The 22,334-nt window shown below is 32.0% G+C and overlaps 2 protein-coding genes across 4 annotated transcripts; one reads left to right on the top strand and one right to left on the bottom strand.

The window, feature by feature from the left end:
* Nucleotides 1-7,883: 7,883 nt before the first annotated feature.
* Nucleotides 7,884-15,305, top strand: LOC115722007 (uncharacterized protein At3g49055). 3 transcript variants are annotated; one of them, XR_009684331.1, is made up of 10 exons: nucleotides 7,884-8,381; nucleotides 8,621-8,694; nucleotides 8,896-8,972; nucleotides 9,074-9,185; nucleotides 9,300-9,416; nucleotides 9,514-9,743; nucleotides 10,382-10,490; nucleotides 10,715-10,806; nucleotides 11,676-11,751; nucleotides 12,450-12,543. XR_009684331.1 is itself a non-coding variant. In XM_061103658.1 (7 exons), the coding sequence occupies exons 3-7, from the start codon at nucleotides 8,917-8,919 to the stop codon at nucleotides 12,871-12,873; spliced, it is 522 nt and encodes a 173-aa protein (XP_060959641.1). In that variant the 5' UTR covers nucleotides 7,886-8,381; nucleotides 8,621-8,694; nucleotides 8,896-8,916; the 3' UTR covers nucleotides 12,874-15,305. The 3 variants fall into 3 exon arrangements, 2 of the variants coding, with proteins under 2 accessions (XP_060959641.1, XP_030506983.2); XM_061103658.1 differs by lacking the exons at nucleotides 10,382-10,490; nucleotides 10,715-10,806; nucleotides 11,676-11,751; nucleotides 12,450-12,543 and adding an exon at nucleotides 12,867-15,305 and having other exon boundaries at nucleotides 7,886-8,381; XM_030651123.2 differs by lacking the exons at nucleotides 10,382-10,490; nucleotides 10,715-10,806; nucleotides 11,676-11,751; nucleotides 12,450-12,543 and having other exon boundaries at nucleotides 7,886-8,381; nucleotides 9,514-9,913.
* LOC115724176 (zeatin O-xylosyltransferase) lies at nucleotides 13,156-14,813 on the bottom strand. The gene has a single exon (XM_030653648.2). It carries the CDS (start codon nucleotides 14,811-14,813, stop codon nucleotides 13,302-13,304), a length of 1,512 nt encoding a protein of 503 aa, XP_030509508.2. The 3' UTR covers nucleotides 13,156-13,301.
* Nucleotides 15,306-22,334: the final 7,029 nt, after the last annotated feature.

Genomic DNA, 22,334 nt, shown 5'->3' with positions numbered 1-22,334 from the left:
TTTATTAAAAAAAATTATTTCTGAGTAGTTGTAATAATTTTATACACGTATCCATTATTAATTGACCTGGTTCTTATAAAATTTGGAATAATTAAATATAATTTATTAAATAAGTTAATTTTCAATAAAGTACGTCAGGATTTTTACAGTCTTAGGTCAAATCAATTTCACTAAATGATGACCTAGAGATATTGTGGAATTTTATTTTTAAATTACACATTATAAAAAAGGATTAACCAAACTATGTGGGCACATTTATTTAACAACCTATGTGAACGTTTGGTTAAGAAGTTGTAAATGCTAAAAAATACATTTTTTATGTACCACAAAAAGATTAATCTTCTCACCACATCGAATATTTTCATAATTTTTAATTAATTGGGTGACTTATTAAGTGACCTGTTGTCCTATCATAATTTCTACTTTTCCCATTGTATCTCCTCCTTCACATCATAAATGTAAATGCTTTTATTTTTAATATGCAAAATATCATTTTATTAAAATAACATACTTCGAGTTGTTTTAATTATATATGTCACATCATATTTCTTTTACTAATGAGATATTACTAATGGGATTTATTTCCAATATACACATTGTTTAACTATAAAATGGTTAAATTAAGAAAAAAATAATATTACGTGTACATGAACCTCATTACGTGTACATCAAACCATCCAACCACTATATAAGTAAAGATTTAGATTTTACAAAAAGGCATTTATTGAAACCCCGTATTAGTATTACCTACTAAACATGGACCCTTACCCAAAATTCAACCCTTTCGAATCAAGTCCTGAAAAGTCCTCACCTCATCCTTTTTCTTCAACACGAGCCGTAGGTACACCTTCAAGGAGTCCTAGACTACGTTCAGCTTCGATTTCCGGATGTGTGAACTGTGCTAGGCTAGAGGGTGTTGTGCACGAACAAGAAAAACTCATCAGGAAGGCACATGTTAGAGCCACAGAGGCTAAGCAGGAGTCATTAAAACTGGCGGAGCACCTCTACCATTCCGCCCATGCCTTGCAACATGCCAACACTCAAGAGAAAAATTAGAAAATATCATGGACGACAATCTCGACTACACCGAGGTCTCCATACCCCATACCCAATCTATCCAAAAGAAAAACCATCAAACAATACTCCAAGGGGGGGGGGGGGGAAGTCCTTTGCGACCTAAGTCCCCGTACCGAGACATTAGCCCTCCAACTCAACGGAAGTTTCCTCAAGTTATCCAACTTGATTAGAGTTTCATTTTGTGGTATTATATATATATATATATTGTACTTATTTTAAAACTCATCTAATATGGGTGTTGGACAACTTTTTGTTATGTCATTTAATGAGATTCAAGAACTTTGCTCTATCATTTTACTATTACGTCAATGTAAATGTTTGTATAGTAGTATAATATAAGAAGTCTATTTTCATTTTGAACAGACTTCTTATATTATACTACTATACAAACATTTACATTGACGAAATAGTAAAACGATAGAGCAAATATCTTAAATCTCATTAACTGGCATAACAAAAAGTTGTCCAACAGCCATATTAGATGAGTTTTAAAATAAGAACAATATATATATAAAATACCACGAAATGAAACTCAACGGATGTTCAATCAAGTTGTATAACTTGAGGGAACCTCCGTTGAGTTGGAGGGCTAATGTCTCGGTACGGGGACTTGGGTCACAAAGGACCTCCCCCCTTGGAGTATTGTTTGATGGTTCTTCTTTTGGATAGATTGGGTAATGGGGTATGGAGACCTCGGTGTAGTCGAGAATGTCGTCCATGATATTTTCCAATTTTTTTCTTGAAGTGTTGGCATGTTGCAAGGCATGGGCGGAATGGTAGAGGTGCTTCGCCTGTTTTAATGACTCCTGCTTAGCCTCTATGGCTCTAACATGTGCCTTCCTGATGAGTTTTTCGTGTTCGTGCACAACACCCTCCAGCCTAGCACAGTTCACACATCCGGAAATTGAAGCTCAACAGAGTCTAGGACTCCTTGAAGGTGTACCTATGGCTCGTGTTGAAGAAAAAGGATGAGGTGGGGACTTTTCAGGACTTGATTCGAAAGGGTTGAATTTTGGGTAAGGGTCCATGTTTAGTAGGTAATACTAATATGGGGTTTCAATAAATGCCTTGTTGTAAAATCCAAACATTTACTTATATAGTGGTTGGGTGGGTTGATGTACACGTAATGAGGTTCATGTACACGCAATAATTATTTTTTCTTAATTTAACCATTTTATAGTTGAACAATGTGTATATTGGAAATAAATCCCATTAGTAATATCTCATTAGTAAAAGAAATATGATGTGACATATATAATTAAAACAACTCGAAGTACATTATTTTAATAAATGATATTTTGCATATTAAAAATAAAAATAAAATCATTTAAATTTATGATGTGAAGGAGGAGATACAATGGGAGAAGTAAAAATTATGATAGGACGTCACTTAATAAGTCACCCAATTAATTAAAAATTGTGAAAATATTCGATGTGGTGAGAAGATAACCTTTTTGTGGTACATAAAATATGTATTTTTTAGCATTTACAACTTTTTAACCAAACGTTCACATAGGTTGTTAAATAAATGTGTCCACATAGTTTGGTTAATTCTTTTTCATAATGTATAATTTAAAAATAAAATCACACAATATCTGCAGGTCATCATTTAGTGAAATTAATTTGACCTAAGACTGTAAAAACCCTGACGTACTTTATTGAAAATTAACTTATTTAATAAATTGTATTCAATTATTCCAAATTTTACAAGAAAAATGTCAATTAATAATGGATACGTGTATAAAATTATTACAACTACTCAGAAATAATTTTTTTAATAAAATCCCACAATATCTACAGGTCATCATTTAGTGAAATTGATTTGATCTAAGACTAAAAACGCTGACGTACTTTATTAAAAATTTACTTAATTAATAATTTGTATTTAATAATTCCAATTTTTACAAGAACTAGCTCAATTAATAATGGATACGTGTAAAATATTAGTACAAGTTGTGAGAAATTAATTTTTTTAGGTTTTGTTGGAATATTATTTTCCCATCAATTCATATCAGTAGGATGTACTAGCTAGTTTCAAAACATAAAAAGTACAAATTTAAATATTATAACACAAACCCGTGAAGAAAAATATGACAGAAATTAATGTTTTAATTTAAAATCAAATCTCATAATATCCAAATATGCAGTAAAGAGGTGATGCCTGATTGAAAGTTTGATGGGACGTACACTATATAAACATTGAAGTACGTTATTGTAAGTCTTTTTAACTTATTGAAATAGAGAAGGTCCACTTTATGACTTACCTTCGAATACGTTCTTTGGAAAAATAATCTACATTATTGTTGGATTAATATGAATGAAACTTTGGTTACCATTGTTTATTTTTTATTTTTCTTTTTTAAAAAAAGGGCTACACTACATATGATGTGACATATATATTTAAAACAAATGAAAGTACATGTTTATAATAAAATAATAATTTTTACATTTAAAGTAAAAAAAAATCCTTTAAAGTATAAGTAAACATGGAAGAGATAATGAATAAAATCAATTGATTTGACATGGCTGGACAAAAATCTTCCAGTACCGTACTGAAATAATAAGTACAAGGTTAAAATGGTAAAATTTAAATTATGATATGACATCCACTTATTTCATTAGTGAATTATTTAATAAAATTTGATATTCCAATTCGTTGTTGGTAACTTATTCGAAATAGTGAAACTCAATGCCACATATTTAGTTAACATAGTTTCGTTATTTTTTTTTTGGGTAATATACGTTCATAACCTAATTCATTTTTACAATCTTTAATAAGAAAAAGGACATATTACATTATTTCGACAATTTTTATATAATAGGGTCCCATATTCTTAAGAATCAGGTCAATCACTAATGGGTAGTAGTAAAAAATTAGTACAACTTGTATATCTATAAAGGAGAAGTATGAAGCGGTGACGTGACAATCTAAAATCACTTTAATCTCATTATCTCCTCTCTCCTTAATTCTCTTTTTTTCTTAAATTTTTATTCAGTTAATAAATATAATTATTAATTAATTAAGAAGAATCTAGGAATTATTACATAGAAAATATAAATTGATCCTTTATTTATAAAAATACCTCTATAAGGTGTGGACAACATTTTGTTGGAAATTATTTTACCAGGATCTTAGATCTGCTCACAAGTATGTTGTTTAAACACCCTAAATATGAACTTTCTAAAATGATAAATTAAACACATATAAAGTTAAGAAAATTGATGCAGCGGAATTAATGTCTCCTTCCGCTTAGATCTCTAACCCTTGTATCCTTTCTGTAGCAGAGTATAATCAAGATATGAGCCCGAATGTCCTTCTTCTTCAAGTTTGATCCTTCACAGTCTTCCAATCTATGATTGAGTTACTGCTTGCTGTGTGTGGGCACTCACTCTTTCACTAGGGTCACGAAATTGATGAAGGGAAAAGAGAAGAGGGATTTCGGCCAAATATAGAAAGTGGGGAAGGCTCAGTTTTTCTGAAGAGAGAAATTTCTGTCAGAAAACTAATGAAAGCATGTAAATTGACTGAGCCATCACTTTCTATTTATAAGCAACTACTAGGTTTAGGTTAGGAATTATTTGACATTAAAATAATGAAAAAATCAATTTGAAACTCCACAAATAGTGGCCAGCCATGGTGTGTTAGTGGGCCCCACTTGATTTTGCCGTTTTATCAAATTTTATTTCTATTTTCTCAAAAACGCCAATTTTCCAATTCTAACCTTTTAAATGTCAAAACTAATTATTTAATAACTAAAATAGATTATTAAATAATATTATCATTTAATTTAATTATTAACTAGACATATAAAGTCCATTAATAAATAAATAAACCTAGAATCTCTTTTCTTTACAATTTCACCCCTACTTAGTGAAAATTCATAAAATTAGACACAGTCTAACTTTAGAATTATAATTGATCAATCACGAATCAATTAATGAGTCTTACAAGCAGAATGTTCTCAACTAGAATGGGGACCATGGATCTATATGCTGAGCTTCCAATAAGTGAACCAAATTTACCAAGTATATTCCTACTTATTAATTCTTCGTTGAATCCACTCTTAGAACTTAGAATTGCACTCTCAGACTTATATAGAGCATATTATATGTTTCACGATATCAATATGCTATCTCATTTAACCATTGTTATAATCTTAGTGTGATTTAAAGATCCTCTATATAGATGATCTACATCAAGATGAGATTTTTTTACCGTTCTCACCCCTCAATGTATTTTGCCCCTTAAAACACTTAGCTACCTGTAAATGGTGTTTAGTGATCTAATAATTAGTCAGTTAAGCAAGAGCTCATCCATTTACTTCTATTTGCTAAGCTCGAAGGGAATCATCACTTGACTTCTATACACCAGTAGAAGCTATAGATTCCATATTTATGTTCAGCACTCCCACTCAATCATACTATCATGTTCCCAAAATATACGTATCACCCTGACCCAAAAGTAGGCTTAACTAATAAATCAAAGAACATGAATAGCAATCCTGAGTTGAGCCTAAGCATATCAGGATTTAGATTCTTTTAATCTTAAGATCAACTACTGATATTGACTTGGAAAGATATATATAACGGTAAGTTTGTAATATCTTAACTTAGTTGCAATATCGGTCCAGTCCAATGTATACTCCATACATTCGAAACTAGTATACTTTACTAATGTCCTAGAAAGAACATAACACTTACTCCAAGTGTAAGTACACATCATCGCTGATTATCACATTAGTGTAAATCCAATAACACTGATGAAACAGGGACCAAGTCTTTTGATTCATATGATCACAATCACATTCCACTGTGTTGACGATACTGTAATTGTGAATAAACATATGATCTGGATTTAACTGATTTTGTGTGTAAATGTAACATATTAAACCATTAGCATGTAAAATTCATGCAAACATCAATCACTTCAAATTTCTTATATTGATAACTAATCAGATTGTAAAGAGTTTTATTTAGGGCATAAAACCCAACACATTTATACCTTTTATGTAATTTTAATTACCAAAATACCTCTTACACTATCACTTACACAATCAGACGATGGTTGCAGGGTGGTTGCGCAGTGGTTGCATCAGACGAAGGTTTCAATCAGACAATAGTTGTAGGGTAGTTACTGGGTGGTTTGCCGAAGGTTACAACAGACAAAAGTTTCAATTAGACGAAAGTTTCTGAGTGGTTGATGGATGGTTGGCCGAAGATTTTAATTAGACGAAATAACTGTTAGCAAAAATGTTTATGCAACTGTAATGAAATTGTAATGCAACTATTATGAAACATTAAAAATCATAACAGTATTTTTACGTACGTAACTCTATCTACATGTCTCTTTATGATTTAATTGAAATAACAACCTTGACAGTACAAGAATAGGCCCCAAAATGTATATATCATGTTATTTTTCAATTTCTCTCTCAAAAAAAAGGGCAATGTCTTATTTTAGATTACTATACATTATGTGAGTTGCATGTTAAAAATGGATTTAGAGCACTCACAAGAGAGGAGGTAAGTTTGACTCTGTATGGGTCATAGTGGACAAGTTTACAAAGTCAGCGCACTTCTTACCTGTTCTGACAAATTTCTCCATTGACCAGTATGCTGAGTTATATGTCAGAGAAATTTTTCATCTTCATGGTGTTCCAAAGTCTATTGTTTTGGATAGAGATTCGAAGTTTACATCGAGATTCAAAGAGAGTCTGCATCGAGCTATGGGTACTCAGTTAAAGTTCAGCACAACATTTCATCCTCAGACGGATGGGCAATCCGAGAGGACAATACATATTTTAGAAGACATGCTACGGGCATGTGTGCTTGACTTTGAAGGATCATGGGTAAAATACCTTCCCCTGATCGAGTTCTCTTATAACAACAGCTATCAGGCAATAATCGGGATGGCCCCTTATGAGCTTTTATATGGAAGGAAGTGCAGATCACCTATCACTGGGATGAATTAGGTGAAAGAAAGTTCTTAGGTCCAGAGGTTGTTCAGAGAACAAGTGAGGTAGTTGACAAGATTAGAGCGCGAATGCTCGCAGCTCAGAGAGAGAGTGAGCTAAACACTATTTAACTATTTTTTTTTTTATATTTATCTATTTGTTTTTTGTTTCTTTTTTCTTAAAATTATTATTTTCGTATTTTTTATTATTATTTAATTAATAAAAATATTTCAAAATATATTATTTAAATGATGTTGAAGAAATATAGTGAAGATGATGTATGGTGATATGTAAATATGTGAGGTAAAATAGAAAAAGTAAAATTTTAGTGAGGTATTTTAAAAAATAGAATAAAGAAGGTGTTGGGAGTGCTTTTAGGCTAGCGCAAGTTGCGTGTGTGTGTGGTGGTCCTTGAATCGAATCTGTGTAACTCAAAAATATATAATTTTTTTTTAAAAAAAGCTGCATGTTAGAGGAATGTAAAGTGTTTTGTTGTGGCCCAGTGGAAAATTTCAAGCAGTAGTTGTGTTTTTCTCAGCAGATATAATTGAAACAAACAATAATCGAACTGAAATTTAGACATGAATAAATGAGAAAACATAAACATGAGTTGCCTCCGAATCATAGAGAGAACAAATAAAAAAGGGTATTTAAAAACAGCTGAAAGAACTATATCTATTCTATATAAAGTGTGCCTATATAACTGAAATTCTTGGTTTATGAGAAATTCATGGGGGTTATTTTTTTTTAAATATTTTTTATTCAAAAGTAACAGTTTTTTTTGGCAATATACTTTATATTTTGACCTGTTAATTAATTGTTTAATTAGCTATTTACACGTTGTTATGGAATGAGGCCTCAAATTCTAAGAGAATATTCTAGATTGGGAACGAACGAATGCCTCAAGTTCAAGATCTCTCAGATCAACGACTCTAAACCATTCTTCTCTAACGCAAATTTTTGAACCTATTCTTGCAAAAGCTTTCAATGCCGTAAGCCACTGCCCTAAACACTTACCGAAACACAAATTAGTTTCCATTCCAACCTTGAATGTTTATAATAATGTCTTTCTATACTCTGTTTTAGTGAGTGCTAACTTTGACTAGACACAGTGACAATAAAAGTTCAAAAGGTCACTGAATTTTGTATCTAATAGGTATATTATATTAGATGATGATGAAGATGAGCACTACGGATGACGATGATGAATCTCAGTTGAATTGCACTTGTCTGATGATGCCAATAAGGCCTCCGGCCACTACTCCGTCTAACGTCATCATTTCATCTCCTCACCACCATGCTACTATACTACTGTCTCTGCTCCATCTGCCCCCCTCAATCAAATCCAAGGTAAATGAAATATAATGCACTAAAATCTTAATTTTGTTTACATGTGCATAAAATAAAAATATAGCTAAATTAATTAATTTTATATATTTAACACGGGAGAGGTGCAAATTTACTGCAGTAATCGAATTTACAAATATTGATTTTTGTTAGTTCGACTGTTTCATATTGATCTTTGTATTGGGTACATATGTTTAGAATAATAAATATTTAGAATATAATTTATTTATTTATGAGAACAGGTGTTGTAGGAGAAGATGAATAGGGAGTGGTGGTGGTGGGTCCAGGTGGAAGTATTGATATCATCTAATAACAGGTATATTACTCTGCTTGGCAATGTGCAATGTATTTATATTTACACACGCTGATATGGTAACTACAATGCTAATTCATTCCTGCTATTGGTTAGATGATTGGCCTTTGAGAATTGGTTATATTGCTTTTCTTTTTGCAGCAATAGAGAGTTGGTTAAGTGGTGAAACTATTTATTACTCACATTTTGAAATTTTCTTACTAGGCATCAACTGTGGAGAGGATAATGAAGAATTTACGGTTCAAAATCACTAAGTTGAGGCAATCTTTGGAAGAATCTAGGTATACCCTTTCTAGAATGTGACTGAAAAAAAAACTAAGAACACTTCTATCTGTTCAAATAATTCCCTCCTTTGAGTTTATAACATCAGCTATACGGCCAGGTCAGACACTGAGCGGTTGCAGAGTCTTACAGACAAACAAGCTCAAACTATTGAAGGAAACAAGTTATACATCAAGAAGTTGGAGGAAAGAGAGAGGGTGCTGACTCAAAATGTAAGTCCTTGACTGATCAAAATATGTTATGGTTATTTTGCTCTACATTCATAAACCATGTTCTTTTCTATACTATACTAACTTATTTCTCATTTTCTCTGGCTGGAAAAAAAGGTTGAGGAATTCCTGTTGGAAATTAAGGAAACTGAAGCAGAGGTAACTAGATGGAGAGAAGCTTGTGAATTAGAAGTTGAGGCTGCGAAAACTGAGACTCAAGAACGCGACAAAGTGGTAAAATTCCATTCCTTTCTTTGTTGGTATTCACTTTGATGCTTTCTTTCCTGGTCTATATAGTAATTTCAGGATTTGTCTAAAACTGTGTAATTAGATTGGCATTCTGAAACAAGAGTTAGAGAAAACAATGGCTTCTTTGGACATATCAAATGGCAAACTAAAGCTGAAAGAAGAACTTGTTGCTGCAGCCATGGCTGCTCAGGCTGCAGCAGAGAAGTCCTTACAGCTAGCTGACTGCAGATCTGCAGGGCTCCGTGAGAGGATAGAAGAGTTGTCCAGGAAACTAGAAGAAGCAGAAACTCGAGAGCGGCATAGTTTTATTATGTCAGTACCTCATTTTATAATTGATGATAAATGTTACAAATACTTTTATTAGATTTATTAGACATTGCATGAGCTTTTATCATGTTATTTTGTACTTAGATTTTATGAAATTGTAATGACATTATTGGGATATAGAATATGTATTATAAATTTTAATAATTTCACTCCAACAGTGTTATAAAAACTACAATAAAAAAATAACATTAACAAAGTATTATATAACATATTAAAATTGTAATGAAAAATTACATGATTACATTTTAAAAGTGTTATTAAATGAATATAACATAAGAGGAATAAAATTAAAAAATAGTTATTATTAAGAAATTATAACAACATTAAAATGTAATGTTTTTTTATATATAACATAATAATAATAATGTAATTAAAACCTATATAATTACATTTTGAAAATGTTATTAATAAATGTAACATAATGAACCATAACAATAAATTAATGTTACTATTTATAATATATAACACCAAAATAATGTTATAATATGTTATTTAATAACATGTAAAAAATGTAATTAAATGTCAGTACTTTTAATTACATGAGGTGTCTTAACAGTTGCTAAATTGTTATAAAATATATATAATTACACTTTTTTAGTTATCGTAACTGTTTTTTCTTGTAGTGATTCAATGGACCAACTTTCTAATATAGTCTCTAAGGAAGTACCAGGAATCTTGATTTCTCTTAAACATTCTCGTTTACAGATCCATCAACTTACGTAGAAATCTCAGGTAAAAATTTCTTTTTCTTTATTTGGTCTTTCATCATTTTATTGTCGTTGGTGCTTAATAAGACCAATCATATATGATATATTCATATTATTTCTTCTGGGTTTTGCAAAGGAAAAAGATTAATCCCAATTCTTTTGGAAAGAAACAGTAAACATCAGAAGATAATCATCACAAAGTTTCATTACTCTCAAGTTGATAATATATTTTATTATAAATTTTTACAGTTACGCTCAAACCGGAAAGCCCTTCCGTGTTATCGACGAAACAATTGGATTTGGGTTTCCTTGACAAGTTTATGTCCCAGATTTGTTTTCAGGTGAGAAGAATTTACTTTGGTTCCCTTTTAAATGGAGGTATTGTTCAGTGCTCATCCTTCTTTTCCATGGGCTTGGTTGATTTGAGAAATTTAGGATTGCAAAAGCAATATAAATATATATATTGATAGAATTAAGAGAAAATTTTGGTTATGCATTGCTTCATTCTTTTCAATGACTTGTTATAAAGAATGGTTAATTAAAATCTACAAAATTAGTCGTATCAAAAGAATAAAAGGATTGTTTCAAATATAAATAAATGCAATAATCAACTCACTTTTTTCATTGATCAGCACAAGGACTAATTGCCTCTATTTAATTATGTGAATGAAAGATTGCAAGAACACTTCAATTATCATTTATTCAAGTTGGAGCAGGAGGTAACTACCTAAACCTATATAGTAAGATTATTACATCATCTCACCATTGACTCACCATTGATTCATTGGTTGTTGGTTTTGCATTATTTCATTCTGTTTCAATAACCTGTTATGTAAATTGTTGTAGTTTAATTACTAACATCATGATTATTGTAAATTTTCTCAAATATTATGAGTTCATTTGGGGATTCCATTCCCACCATCTACTGTTATGAAGTAGTTGGTGGTGTAGAATTAAAATCAAAGCTTCATTTAAATGTTTGTGGTGAAGTGCAACTTGTAAGGCGTTAATTCATAGCAATGTTGGACATTACTGGAGCCTAATAATAATGCTCAATGAAAATTGTACTCCCTGTCTTTGGTGTCAGTTTTGCTTCAATTTCTTAAGAGTATGTACTCTTGAATACTAAATATTTTCATTAATGTTGTATTGTTCCATTGCTTACATCTTAATAACATCAACTGATTGCCTAAATAATTGATTTCCTTAGGCTTTTGTCACTCTCCATTTGTGGAGCTAAACAGACTTGAGAAAGAGGTCAATTCAGCTATTATCACTTGCAGAAGGTAAAATATTACTAAATTTTATCTGCCTTATTTTTCTACTTGACTAGCTCAACCTATCCTTATAAACTACAGAGCAACTATGATGATAATATTATAGGGAAACCCCAAGTATGCATTTGATTCTTAATTTGTAGGGACCTATCTAGAAATTAACTAAAATTTTCTGCTTCACAAAGTTTGTAAGGTTAAGGTGGATGGCTATCAATATTGGGAGAAAGGGTAAAAAAAAACTTGCACTGTGAGCTGTGAGATAAATTTGTTTGTTATTTTTTTTTCTCAAAAATAAATTTAGAGTAAGACCTAGGAAGTTCACAATCATATATGCATGTTTATGAATGTTGCTATCTTGACACTTTTATAATTTGGTTAGCACATGTCGATATATTGATTGGCAATCATAATAGCAATCTAATATCTATGCAATTCAACAATCTTCGTGTCTCTTATGGTATCATATGTCCTATTTGACTAATGAATAATACATTAATAAAGGCATGAAACCTTCCACTTGGATTAATGAAAATAAAAAAGGTCTTTATTAATAATTATAGTAATGTGTTACTTGTTAGATAATTATTTTAGATTTTTGTTTGGTGGCAAGGTACACAGATTGTTACTTCATATAACAATCAAAGTCTATTTTTATTTTTTTATTAATTGTATTCTCTGTAGTAATGTTTTGAAATCAATATATTTAGGAGTATATGTTGAGAGTAGCAGAATGTGTTTTTGAGAGAAAGACTCGTATACGCTTCAAGTTTGAGATATAGTCAATGAACTGTTCCATGGTCATATAGTTCTTGGAATGTTTGTTGGTAAATGGTAAACATCTCTCTACCATAGCTTTTAGTGTGTGAAACTAGCTCTTTTTAAGTTATAAAATACTTGTACATCACACATGTTTACTATTTCCATGATATGATAAAAATGCATCTAAAATTTGGATACAAGAAGGGAACCATATTATTTGGATGGGGCTATGATTTCAGACAAAGCAATTGGTAATTCATTTCATTGAGCTAGGATCAGCAACAATTATGGTTCTTAATCCTCGTTCATTTCATAGTGCTCATTTGAGTCTACTATTTTGCTAATTCTCCTTTATATGCTTGTAGGCCTTGAAACTACTCACAAGATTTTAAGGGGGCAAAAAAGAAAGAATTTTACACCCACTACCAAAATCTACCATCCCAACATCATATACTTTAACATTATATTTTAAAAATTTATAAAATGTCTTTATTTTTTTTTTTTAATTGTAACTGTATTGTTTCCTTTTATTATGTTTAATATTAAATATTTAATATTTTTTTAATGACATTGTTTATTTAACTAAGTATAGGTAACATCTCACCTAATAACTAATAATTTTTTTTAAATATACATAATAATAATCACACTTAATAACTAATAATATTTTTCTTCAATTATTAATTGTATCACTTTTAAATAACATAAAAAAAACTAGCATAAAATTTAGTATACGTGCCTCGCACGTAACATTTTGCTAGTATATATATATATATATATTCTGTTAGAGTCTTATGAGACTATCTAGTAATATGAGAAATGAATGAATCCAACTCAATCCGAGAAATTCCTCCTTCAGCAGTAGCCTTCCTCAACTCACCACCCAATTCCTCAGCTTTTTTCCTAATCTCATCTCCTTCATTTGAAGCCATTAATCTCTTCACAACATTCTCAATCACAGATGAGCTCACTAACTCATCTCTCTTTTCCCATTCCCGAACCTTCAGACCAACTTTGATAAACTCCGTGACTAAAGCAGCATTCATAGGCTGATCTGAGTGCATGGGCCAAGCTAGTAAGGGCACTCCCAGGCTCATACTCTCCAAGCAAGAGTTCCACCCACAATGACTCATGAACCCACCTGTTGATGGGTGCCCCAAAATCTCCAATTGGGGCACCCATTCCCTCACCACCAATCCCTTTCCTTTGATGCTTTCCTCGAACCCTTTTGGAAGTTGACGTCCTCCAACTTTCTGGTCATCAAAAACATCTCCTCGGTCTGCATCTCTCAAAACCCAGATGAAGTTTACTTTACTTTTTTCCAAACCAATTGCTATTTCTTCAATCTGCTTGTCCTCCAAAAAAGTTGTAGTCCCAAAAGAGATGTACAGAACAGATTTAGGCTTCTGTTTCTCCAGCCACTCTAAGCAATAAACTTTCTCTGAAACGTTATTGATGGAGTTAAGTGGGATCTTCTTGAATGTTGTTACACTCTCTAAAGGCCCAATTGCCCATATCTTCACACTCTCATCTTTTTCGCGCTCTTTCTCGAGAATGAATTCCAGAAAGTCTCTTTCCATAAACCTGCAAGCGTTGTAAAGATGCCCAGATTTGTTTCTCCTCATAAATGGCATTTGTTTATCTTTGAAAGCTATAAATCTTGGATCCAAACACCCTTTTAATGATGGAACCTTGGGCTGATTATCTTGATCAGCTTCAAAGCCTATTCCCATGGCGTCTCGGATAGAGGAGAATCTTGAAATGGAGGAGATACAATGGAAAACATATTCTTCCGAGTTGGGTGCTAGAGAAGCAGTGTCCTGAACGACATAGCTCATCAAGTTGTCGTGTATAACGACAACTCTTCTGGCTGTAGTTGAAAGTTTAGTGAGGAGAGCCGAAAAGGGCTGGCGAAGGTGAACAGAGGCTTCGAAGGCTGGGATTAGATGTGAAGGGAAGTTGTCAGGAGTCTTGGTTGGCTTAGGAGAGAGAAAGTATGGAGTTGGGAAATCATGAAAATGGATTTTGGGTGAGTGGTGAAGAAGGGTTGAAGCTCGAGATTTGACCTGGGAATTGTGAAGAGCTGAGCTAACGTAGTGGACTGGGATGTCGTATAATGAAGTAACGACATGGGAGAGCTGGAGAAGCTGGTTTAGGTGGCTTTGAGCTGGGAAAGGAACCATTACCACAACAACAGGTGAAGATGATGATAATGAATGTTGTTTCGAGCTGTGATCTTCAGAAGTCGCCATGGATGGAACTTGTGGAATATTTGTTTTCTGTTCTTTCAGCTTAAGCGCAGAAGAGCGCATTGTTTGACTCCTCAAAATTTTACTTTTGGAATAAGATGAGACGAGACAGGAGAAAAGACAATACTATTGTCTGTTTGGATCTCTGAATTCGGCCAGCCAAAAAGAAACGTATTTATTTTTGCTTGGAAAAAGAAATAGTTTTAAGGTAAGCAATATTTATTATTATTACCGAGGCCTTGGCAAATCCCAAAGAAGATCTGTCTCTCTTTGGTGACATCATAAAACAAATTAAGGCAGCTTTGTCTCTTCACCACCCACATTAGCCGGTCCTCAAATACTATTTCACATGTTTAGCTAATTGGGCTTTGGGGCTAGATGAAGTAGCAATTTAAATTGGTGATGATCCTTGTAATTTAGAGCATGTTTGGTATTGTTTTTTATTTTTTATTTTTAAAAAATTGTTTTTAGAAATGAGAACAAAAAATAGTTTTTGAAGTTTCTAAAAACATGTCATGTTTAGTTAGTGTTTTTTAAAAATAATATTGTCCAAAAGTGAATTGGTTTTTAAAACATTTTATTGTTTTCAAAATTCTTGTTTTTTGTAATTTTGTTTTCTGAAAACTGTTTTCAAAAAATAAGGCCAAACAAGCCAAATTTTTTTCAAAAAATAATTTTCTGTTTTTAAAAACAAAAAACAGTTTTTTAGTTATGGTGCCAAATATTCACTTAATCTCTTTTCTTTCTCTGTTAGGGTATCCCTCCCTTAAAAAAAAATATTTATTATTATTATTTTTTCGTGAAAGAAAGGTAACCAGTATTTATATTGTTGGCCAATATGAGTAGTTTAGAGAATCTCCATACAAATGAAAATTAGTAATTAGTAATTTATGGCTAAAATATAGCTTATTTTATGAAATATTTATTTTAGTGGTGTGTCAAAGTTAAAAGTTGATCTTATGGCATGTTTACTAATAAGTAATGGGAATCAATAGTAAGGTAATCATTCCCTTACATTTGTTTACTTACATTATTAAAATTAGGAAAGGGAGAACTTGATTAAATAAAGGAGAAAAGAAAGGGAGAACTTCCCCCACCAATTTTATAAGGAATGCCATTAAAGGTAATGAATTTTAATTATTTTTATTTTATTTTTTAATATTAAATATATAATGACAATTTTGTCCTTTAAAATATGTCTTACAAAATAACTACCATATAATATAGTTTAACTTAAAAGGGCAATTTAGTCAATTTAAGCATTCCGATTACGTTTCCTAATAAAGTAAACAAGATAAATCACTACCATTCCATTTCCAAAAAATTTTAGTAAACAACATATTACAAATATTGATTCCGATTATTTTTCATTTATTCCGTTACATTTCTCCTTTAATTTATTCCGATTCTGAATACTGTATAGTAAACGTGTCATTAGATTCCAATCACAATATAAGATGATGATGATGTAAAATTTATATGGCAATAAATAAATTTATTTTATATTTACTTATTATTTTTTATGTTTTATTATTAAATTTAATTATTATATATTAGAGCACTCCTAATAATTCTTTTAAAATAAAAATTCTTAAATTTTCTTAAAAACAATAGAGCAAAAAAGCATTCCAACAAATGAACTCCTCTATTTTAAAGTATTGTTGTTTTTATAAAAACTAGGCAATGATACCACTTAGAAACATTTTTTTATGTTGTAAAAAATAAAATTTACAGTTAATATATTATAAAAGAAAAAAAATATTAATTAATTAATATGTTATAATCTATAAAAAAATAAAAATTATAATTTTAATGTATTAAAATATTAAGTCACATTATTAAATTAAATTATTATTATTAAAAAAATAAGGGGAATTACCCTATATACTATTTTTTAACTTTTTTTTTTTTTTTTAAATTTACGGTTTGGGTTTCTAAAGTGGTTGCAGCGCTTGTTGTAATAGGGGTTTCTATACGATTTTTTGTTGCAATTTAGGTTGCAGCGCTAGTTGCAATAGGGGTTTCTATGTAGAATTTCGTAAAAATACAAAAACAAAAAAACTGTTTAGAAGTGTAAAAATAAAAAAACCCCAAAAAATAATAACATAAATATTAAATTTAAAGAATTAAATTGTAATTAATTAATTATCTTTTATTAGCAAATAATATAAAAAATAGAGTAAATTAAATAAATTCAAAATAATAAGAGAATAGAGAACATAAAATACAATGCGTTAACGCAGATTTTCGTTAACCAAATTTAAGCCTCACAATATTGATTTCACACAGAAAAAATAAAAGCTATCAAAATAAAGAATATGAACACAAGATTTTTTCCGTGGTTTTGCAGTTAAAATTCTGCATAGTCCACGAGTCAATTTTGTTCATATTTCTGAGTATTTTTCAGGGCCTCTTTCATATGAGTTTTTTCGTCCCTTTTTTGATCTTCTTTGTCACTATATATAATTACATACTGGACATTGAATTACAAAGTTGGCCGAAATAATTTTACAGCCATCATCCCTAAAATCGTGGAATTTGATTACATATCAAGTAGTGTAAATGCGGTTTATGATTTCAAAATCGTATAATTGTGATTTTCCTGCTTTTATTGGGTCAAAACTATCGTGTATTAAACACTTCTTTAACTATTGAATCTAGAGATGTCTCGACAGAAACTTGATTATAGTGATCTCAATAGCGAGCTGGGGCCATTATTCCTTCTGAGGTCGACAAGGTATGTCTTGTGTCGATCGCAGTTATTTACACAGAAGTCTTCAGACTTGCCAGGGTTGTAAGCCTTGCTCCTGTTAGCTGGATGAAGCTATAGGAAGTCTTCTCATAGCGAGATGGTCACCTCGCTTATTTGTTCTTTAAGCCGATCCACCTTTTTCACTTAGTTTGTTCATTGCACGCTAAGGACTTTCACGATTGATACGTGTCGCTTTCTCTGGTGCCTCGCTATTTGCATTTAGCGATATATGGTTTCTCGCTAATACGCTAAGTGCTAGCTTGTACATTGATTCCTCGCCTATGACCTTACAGTCAACGGGTTACAACTATACTCTGACTCTTATGTAATGAATGAGCTATTCTAAAAGAGGAATTGCATTGATTCATATTCCCTTCATCCTGACACATGTCCTTCATTGGGGTGGCTGTCGAATTTTGGGTATCAATTGCCCCTTAAAAAGTTCTTTTTTAGCAAAAAGAGCTTCTTAATAATTACAGAGGGCATTTTTGCCAAAATCATTTCTTGGAAAAAATGCATCCTTTGATTCTGGCGGTTGTATGGTTTCGAGGATCGTTATGAATCGTCTCTTCATATTCTGCCCATCTTCCAACCGTCAGATTTCCCCATCTTCAGCTTTCTTGTCACTGAACTTTCTGTATAAAAGGTCGGCTCAAGCTTGTCATTTTTCACAAACCTCTGGCTTTTTGATGAGATCCATTTTCATAATGGATCATCTCTTTCCTACTAGAATGTTCATTCTCATCTTACCCAGACGCACCAACCAATTTCCATTTGTTCCTAAAGACTTCAAGCCTCAACTGGAGCCGGAAATGATGGATTCTAAGGCTGAGGAGCTTCCGACCAATCCAAACCAGGGGAACCCCGTAGCTTTCCATGTGCAATCCTCACAAGTGATCATAGATCTTGTGGGCGATTTAAAAGGTCCACCTCAAGCTGATAAAGAATTCCAGAGGAATGTTGGCATGGTTGTAGATGAATTTGGGAATGAAGTCGGCGTGGTTTCTATCAGAAAATCCAACCAACTTAAGACCCAAACCTGTGCCAGAAGATCTTTGCGTCAACCTCTCTCCGGTATCGAGGAATTTCCTGAGGCTGGGAAAGAGATCTCGGCTTCAGGAAATGGGATCTGATGATGAGGAGAATAAGGTTTGTGCAGAGATCAAGGCTCTCTACGTGTAGACGGTCTTTATCGTCCTACGTGTAGCCGGTCTTTCTCCAAGCTATGTGTAGACGATCTTTCTCTCCCATCCTTTGCTTAGGAAGATGGCTTAATAGTTTGCCTCTAGTGGCATTTTTATAAAGACAAATTTGTAACCCGACTTGGGTTTTTTCTTATCTTAAAAGCCTTGTACTATTTTCATTTGAACTTAATACAATTGTGTTTTCTTGCGTTTTTATTCACAATGTAAACAACTATATTTTGATCAAATATACAGTACTTTTGGGTTTCTCCATTGCTCGTAATCTTCCTGTTTAAGTAGTTAGTAATCTACCAAACTTTTTGATTTTCGAGTAGTTGTCAATTCTGCCTCGCTATAGCAGTTATAATCTGCCTTAAGCAAACTTAAATATACTTTAAGGATTTTATCACTTTGGATATTTTTAATTTGCTCGTTATGAATAGTTATATTATCTATCCATTTTCTAGGTTTAAGTTCTTTTATCAAGGCATCATGATGCCTCGTTTTGTACTTTCCTAGCTTGCGAGAACCATTAGTATTCAATTTTATACGCGAGTTATAACTTTTGATTTTCCTTTCCCGTCAGATAGGTTATAAATAAAAAACTATAGTTGTTTGATCCCTTCTTCGTCAAAAAGGTTTGATCAAGGTGTTATAACGATTCGACCCCTCTCTCGTAAAAAAGGTTTGGTCAGGGAGTTATAATGGTTCGACTCCACTTTCGTCAAAGAGGTTTAGTCGAGAACCTTTGAATTTAAAAAAAAATTGAAATGACGAGTTTGCATTATACAATGTATTTCCAGATGAATTCTGGTTAATCATACATAAATGCCCCTTAAGTAAATTTTAAAGAACGAACTTTATAATTACTTAATATAAATGATTCTCTTTATTCATAACTGAAGTTTAAAGTTTACATTAGTAATGCGAGTTACATCATTCATTTATTGGTAGTAGGGTCGCAAATGTTCTTGTTCCAGTAGTTCTTTATTAGCGAGCTGTTAGGCTAAAATTAGTCTAAGATTCGGGTCGTATTTCGGTTAGTTTTCACTCTTTGTTTCTAGTTTTAGGGCTATATTACGCTTGATTCTTTTGTTTCAGGTCCTCGGGCATTTAAAGAAAGTATGTACAAGAATTGAGGAAAAATGGTGAAAGAATCGAGAAGAAAAACCGAAATTGGTGTCGCTACTGTTCCGTCGCGACGGGAATTTGCCGATCGCGACGGGAACTGGCAGACAGTTTCAAAAAAAATTCGAAGTTGAACTCCCGTCGCGACGGGGGCTTTGCCAGTCGCGACGGGGACCCTTATGACGGGATTTTTGGGCAATTTCGTAATTTCACGAATTTTAAAGATGAGAATTGGTTTAAATAGTAAGGGTTCGTGAAAATTAGAGAGTATTCAGAATTAGAACCCTAGAAACAAAGGAGGAGGCTAGAAGAGCGGCTTGTGGCGACCCGGATCAATTGTTTCAACTAGTTCTTTTTCTTCTCTTTAATTTTTCTATGCTATTTTCTGTTTCAATGTTAATTATGGATTTGATTATGAATGTTTTGAACTAAACTCCTATTTAGGGAGAATGATGAATGTTGTTTAAGTTTTTCCTAGTTAATGATTAATTGCCATTCCTCCATCTTGATTGTGAATACTATTCATATTTGTGTTTAATTTCCATGTGCAAAATTGATCACCTTTTACATGTTTTATGATCTCAATTCAAAATCTGAAAAGTGAGAATTGAGAATGCTAAAATTGGATAGTCTAGGTTTTGATGTGAAACGAAAGTATTTACATAGCCTTTGTGACATTTAGATTATTGCTTAATGCTGATTTCATGTTAGTTTAATTAAGAGATTAATTAGAGAGCATGAGATTTAGAATCTAGAAGATCTGAAAAGAGCTAGGTTAATTCATAATCTGTCATTCACTTCAAGAGAAGGATAGCATTTAAACATTAACATTGGTAACTTAACAACAGGATTCGTCTCCCTATTTTCTTATCTTGATTAATCTTCCTTTGCTATTTTTAATTTTCTGAATTGTCTTATTTAATTCATAAAAAGTATTCTTTTACCAGATAGAATCAATAGTATAATTTAGTAGTAATTAGTCCAATTCCCTGTGGTTCGACCTCACCTGTGTGAGTTTACTACTTGATTGCGTGCACTTGCGTAGTGATCATAAATTTTAGCAACAAGTTTTTGGCGCCGTTGCCGGGGAATTGTTTAAAGATTAATATTACATAAAATTATACTAACTTCTACTTTGGTTAATTCTTTTGCTTATTTCTAATTTGTTTCTTTTAGATTAAATTTTGTAATATTATTAAAAATTAAATTTTTTTTTTCTAATTTGGTTTTTCTTTTTAGTTTTAGTATTAATTTTGTTGTTTCAATTTTTTTTTTATCTTTTTAGTACTAATTTAGTTTTATTATTTTTTTTTATTTTACTAATGTTTTACTTATGAGTTTGAACTGCAAGATAAATCCAGATGCTATATCTTGATGATTTTGTCCAACAACACAATGAACCATTTTATTCTGCTTGGAGGAGATTTAAAGAGCTTGGAGAGAGATGTTATCCCACTTTCTCAAGTGGATGTTTTACATGGCTCTTGTATAATGGACTTAACGATGAAACAAGAAGTTGGGTTGAGTATGGAGCAGAGGCAACTGGAGCGCCTCTATTAATGAGAGGCTATGACGTAATAGATCTATTGAATAACATGGCAGATTTTGATTACGATTGGCATTGGAATCCATCACTTCAGGGTTGGAGTCACCAATACCCACCTTATTGCCCAAATTCATCCCAACAAACAGAAAAAGAGGAGCAACTACTATCACTTCTACAATCACTTCCAGGAGAGATTAATCGCTTAACTGACATGGTGAGATCTTTATGTGATAATTCAATGACTCGTGATTCAGAATGTAATAACTCCAATGATGAAAGTTATGAGAGTTGTTGGTACAATGAAGAAGGGTCATTATTTGAATACAAGGAAGATAATGAGCCTACAGTTGAAGATCAAGATCCTTGTGAAAAGGAAATCATTGAATATGAAATCATAAGTGAGGGTATGGATAGCCAAGTGAAGAGTGAGCAACAAGAAGAAGGGTTGTTAGATGAAAGTGTTGAAACTGTGACATTGGAGGATGAGGAAGAACATGACATCATTGATTCAACTGCATCAATGATATTGACAAACAAACCACCAATGGATCCATATATTTCATCAACACCATATTATATCCTCTACGAGTTTCGAAAGGCTTCTCCCCAAGCTCATCATCGAAAGTCTTGTGTTGTTGGTGTGGTTTTTGGTTCAAACTCATTACATGCCAAGCTTGAGGGCATTTTTAAAAACAACTTTCAAGTTGTCCAACATGATGCTTATTACGGGCGTCAACCGCTTGTTGATGTGGCGCTCAGGTAAGTTTCCTTTCCTTTTTCTTTAATGTCACATTGGGGACAATGTCATATTTAGTTTGGGGGGAGAGACTTAAAATTTTTAAATTCTGCATTTTAATTATCTGTTTTAGTTTTTTTGTTTTAGTTAAGGAATGGCAATAAGCTTGACGATAGTTGTATACTGCTGATTATTGTGATGTGTTCTGAAATTGTAAAATAACTGTGTGCTTGATTCT

This window comes from Cannabis sativa, chromosome 9 (assembly GCF_029168945.1).
Source record: "Cannabis sativa cultivar Pink pepper isolate KNU-18-1 chromosome 9, ASM2916894v1, whole genome shotgun sequence".
Taxonomy (NCBI): domain Eukaryota; kingdom Viridiplantae; phylum Streptophyta; class Magnoliopsida; order Rosales; family Cannabaceae; genus Cannabis; species Cannabis sativa.
The sequence above is the reverse complement of the archived record's forward strand: the minus strand, read 5'-3'. Positions and strand labels throughout refer to the sequence as shown.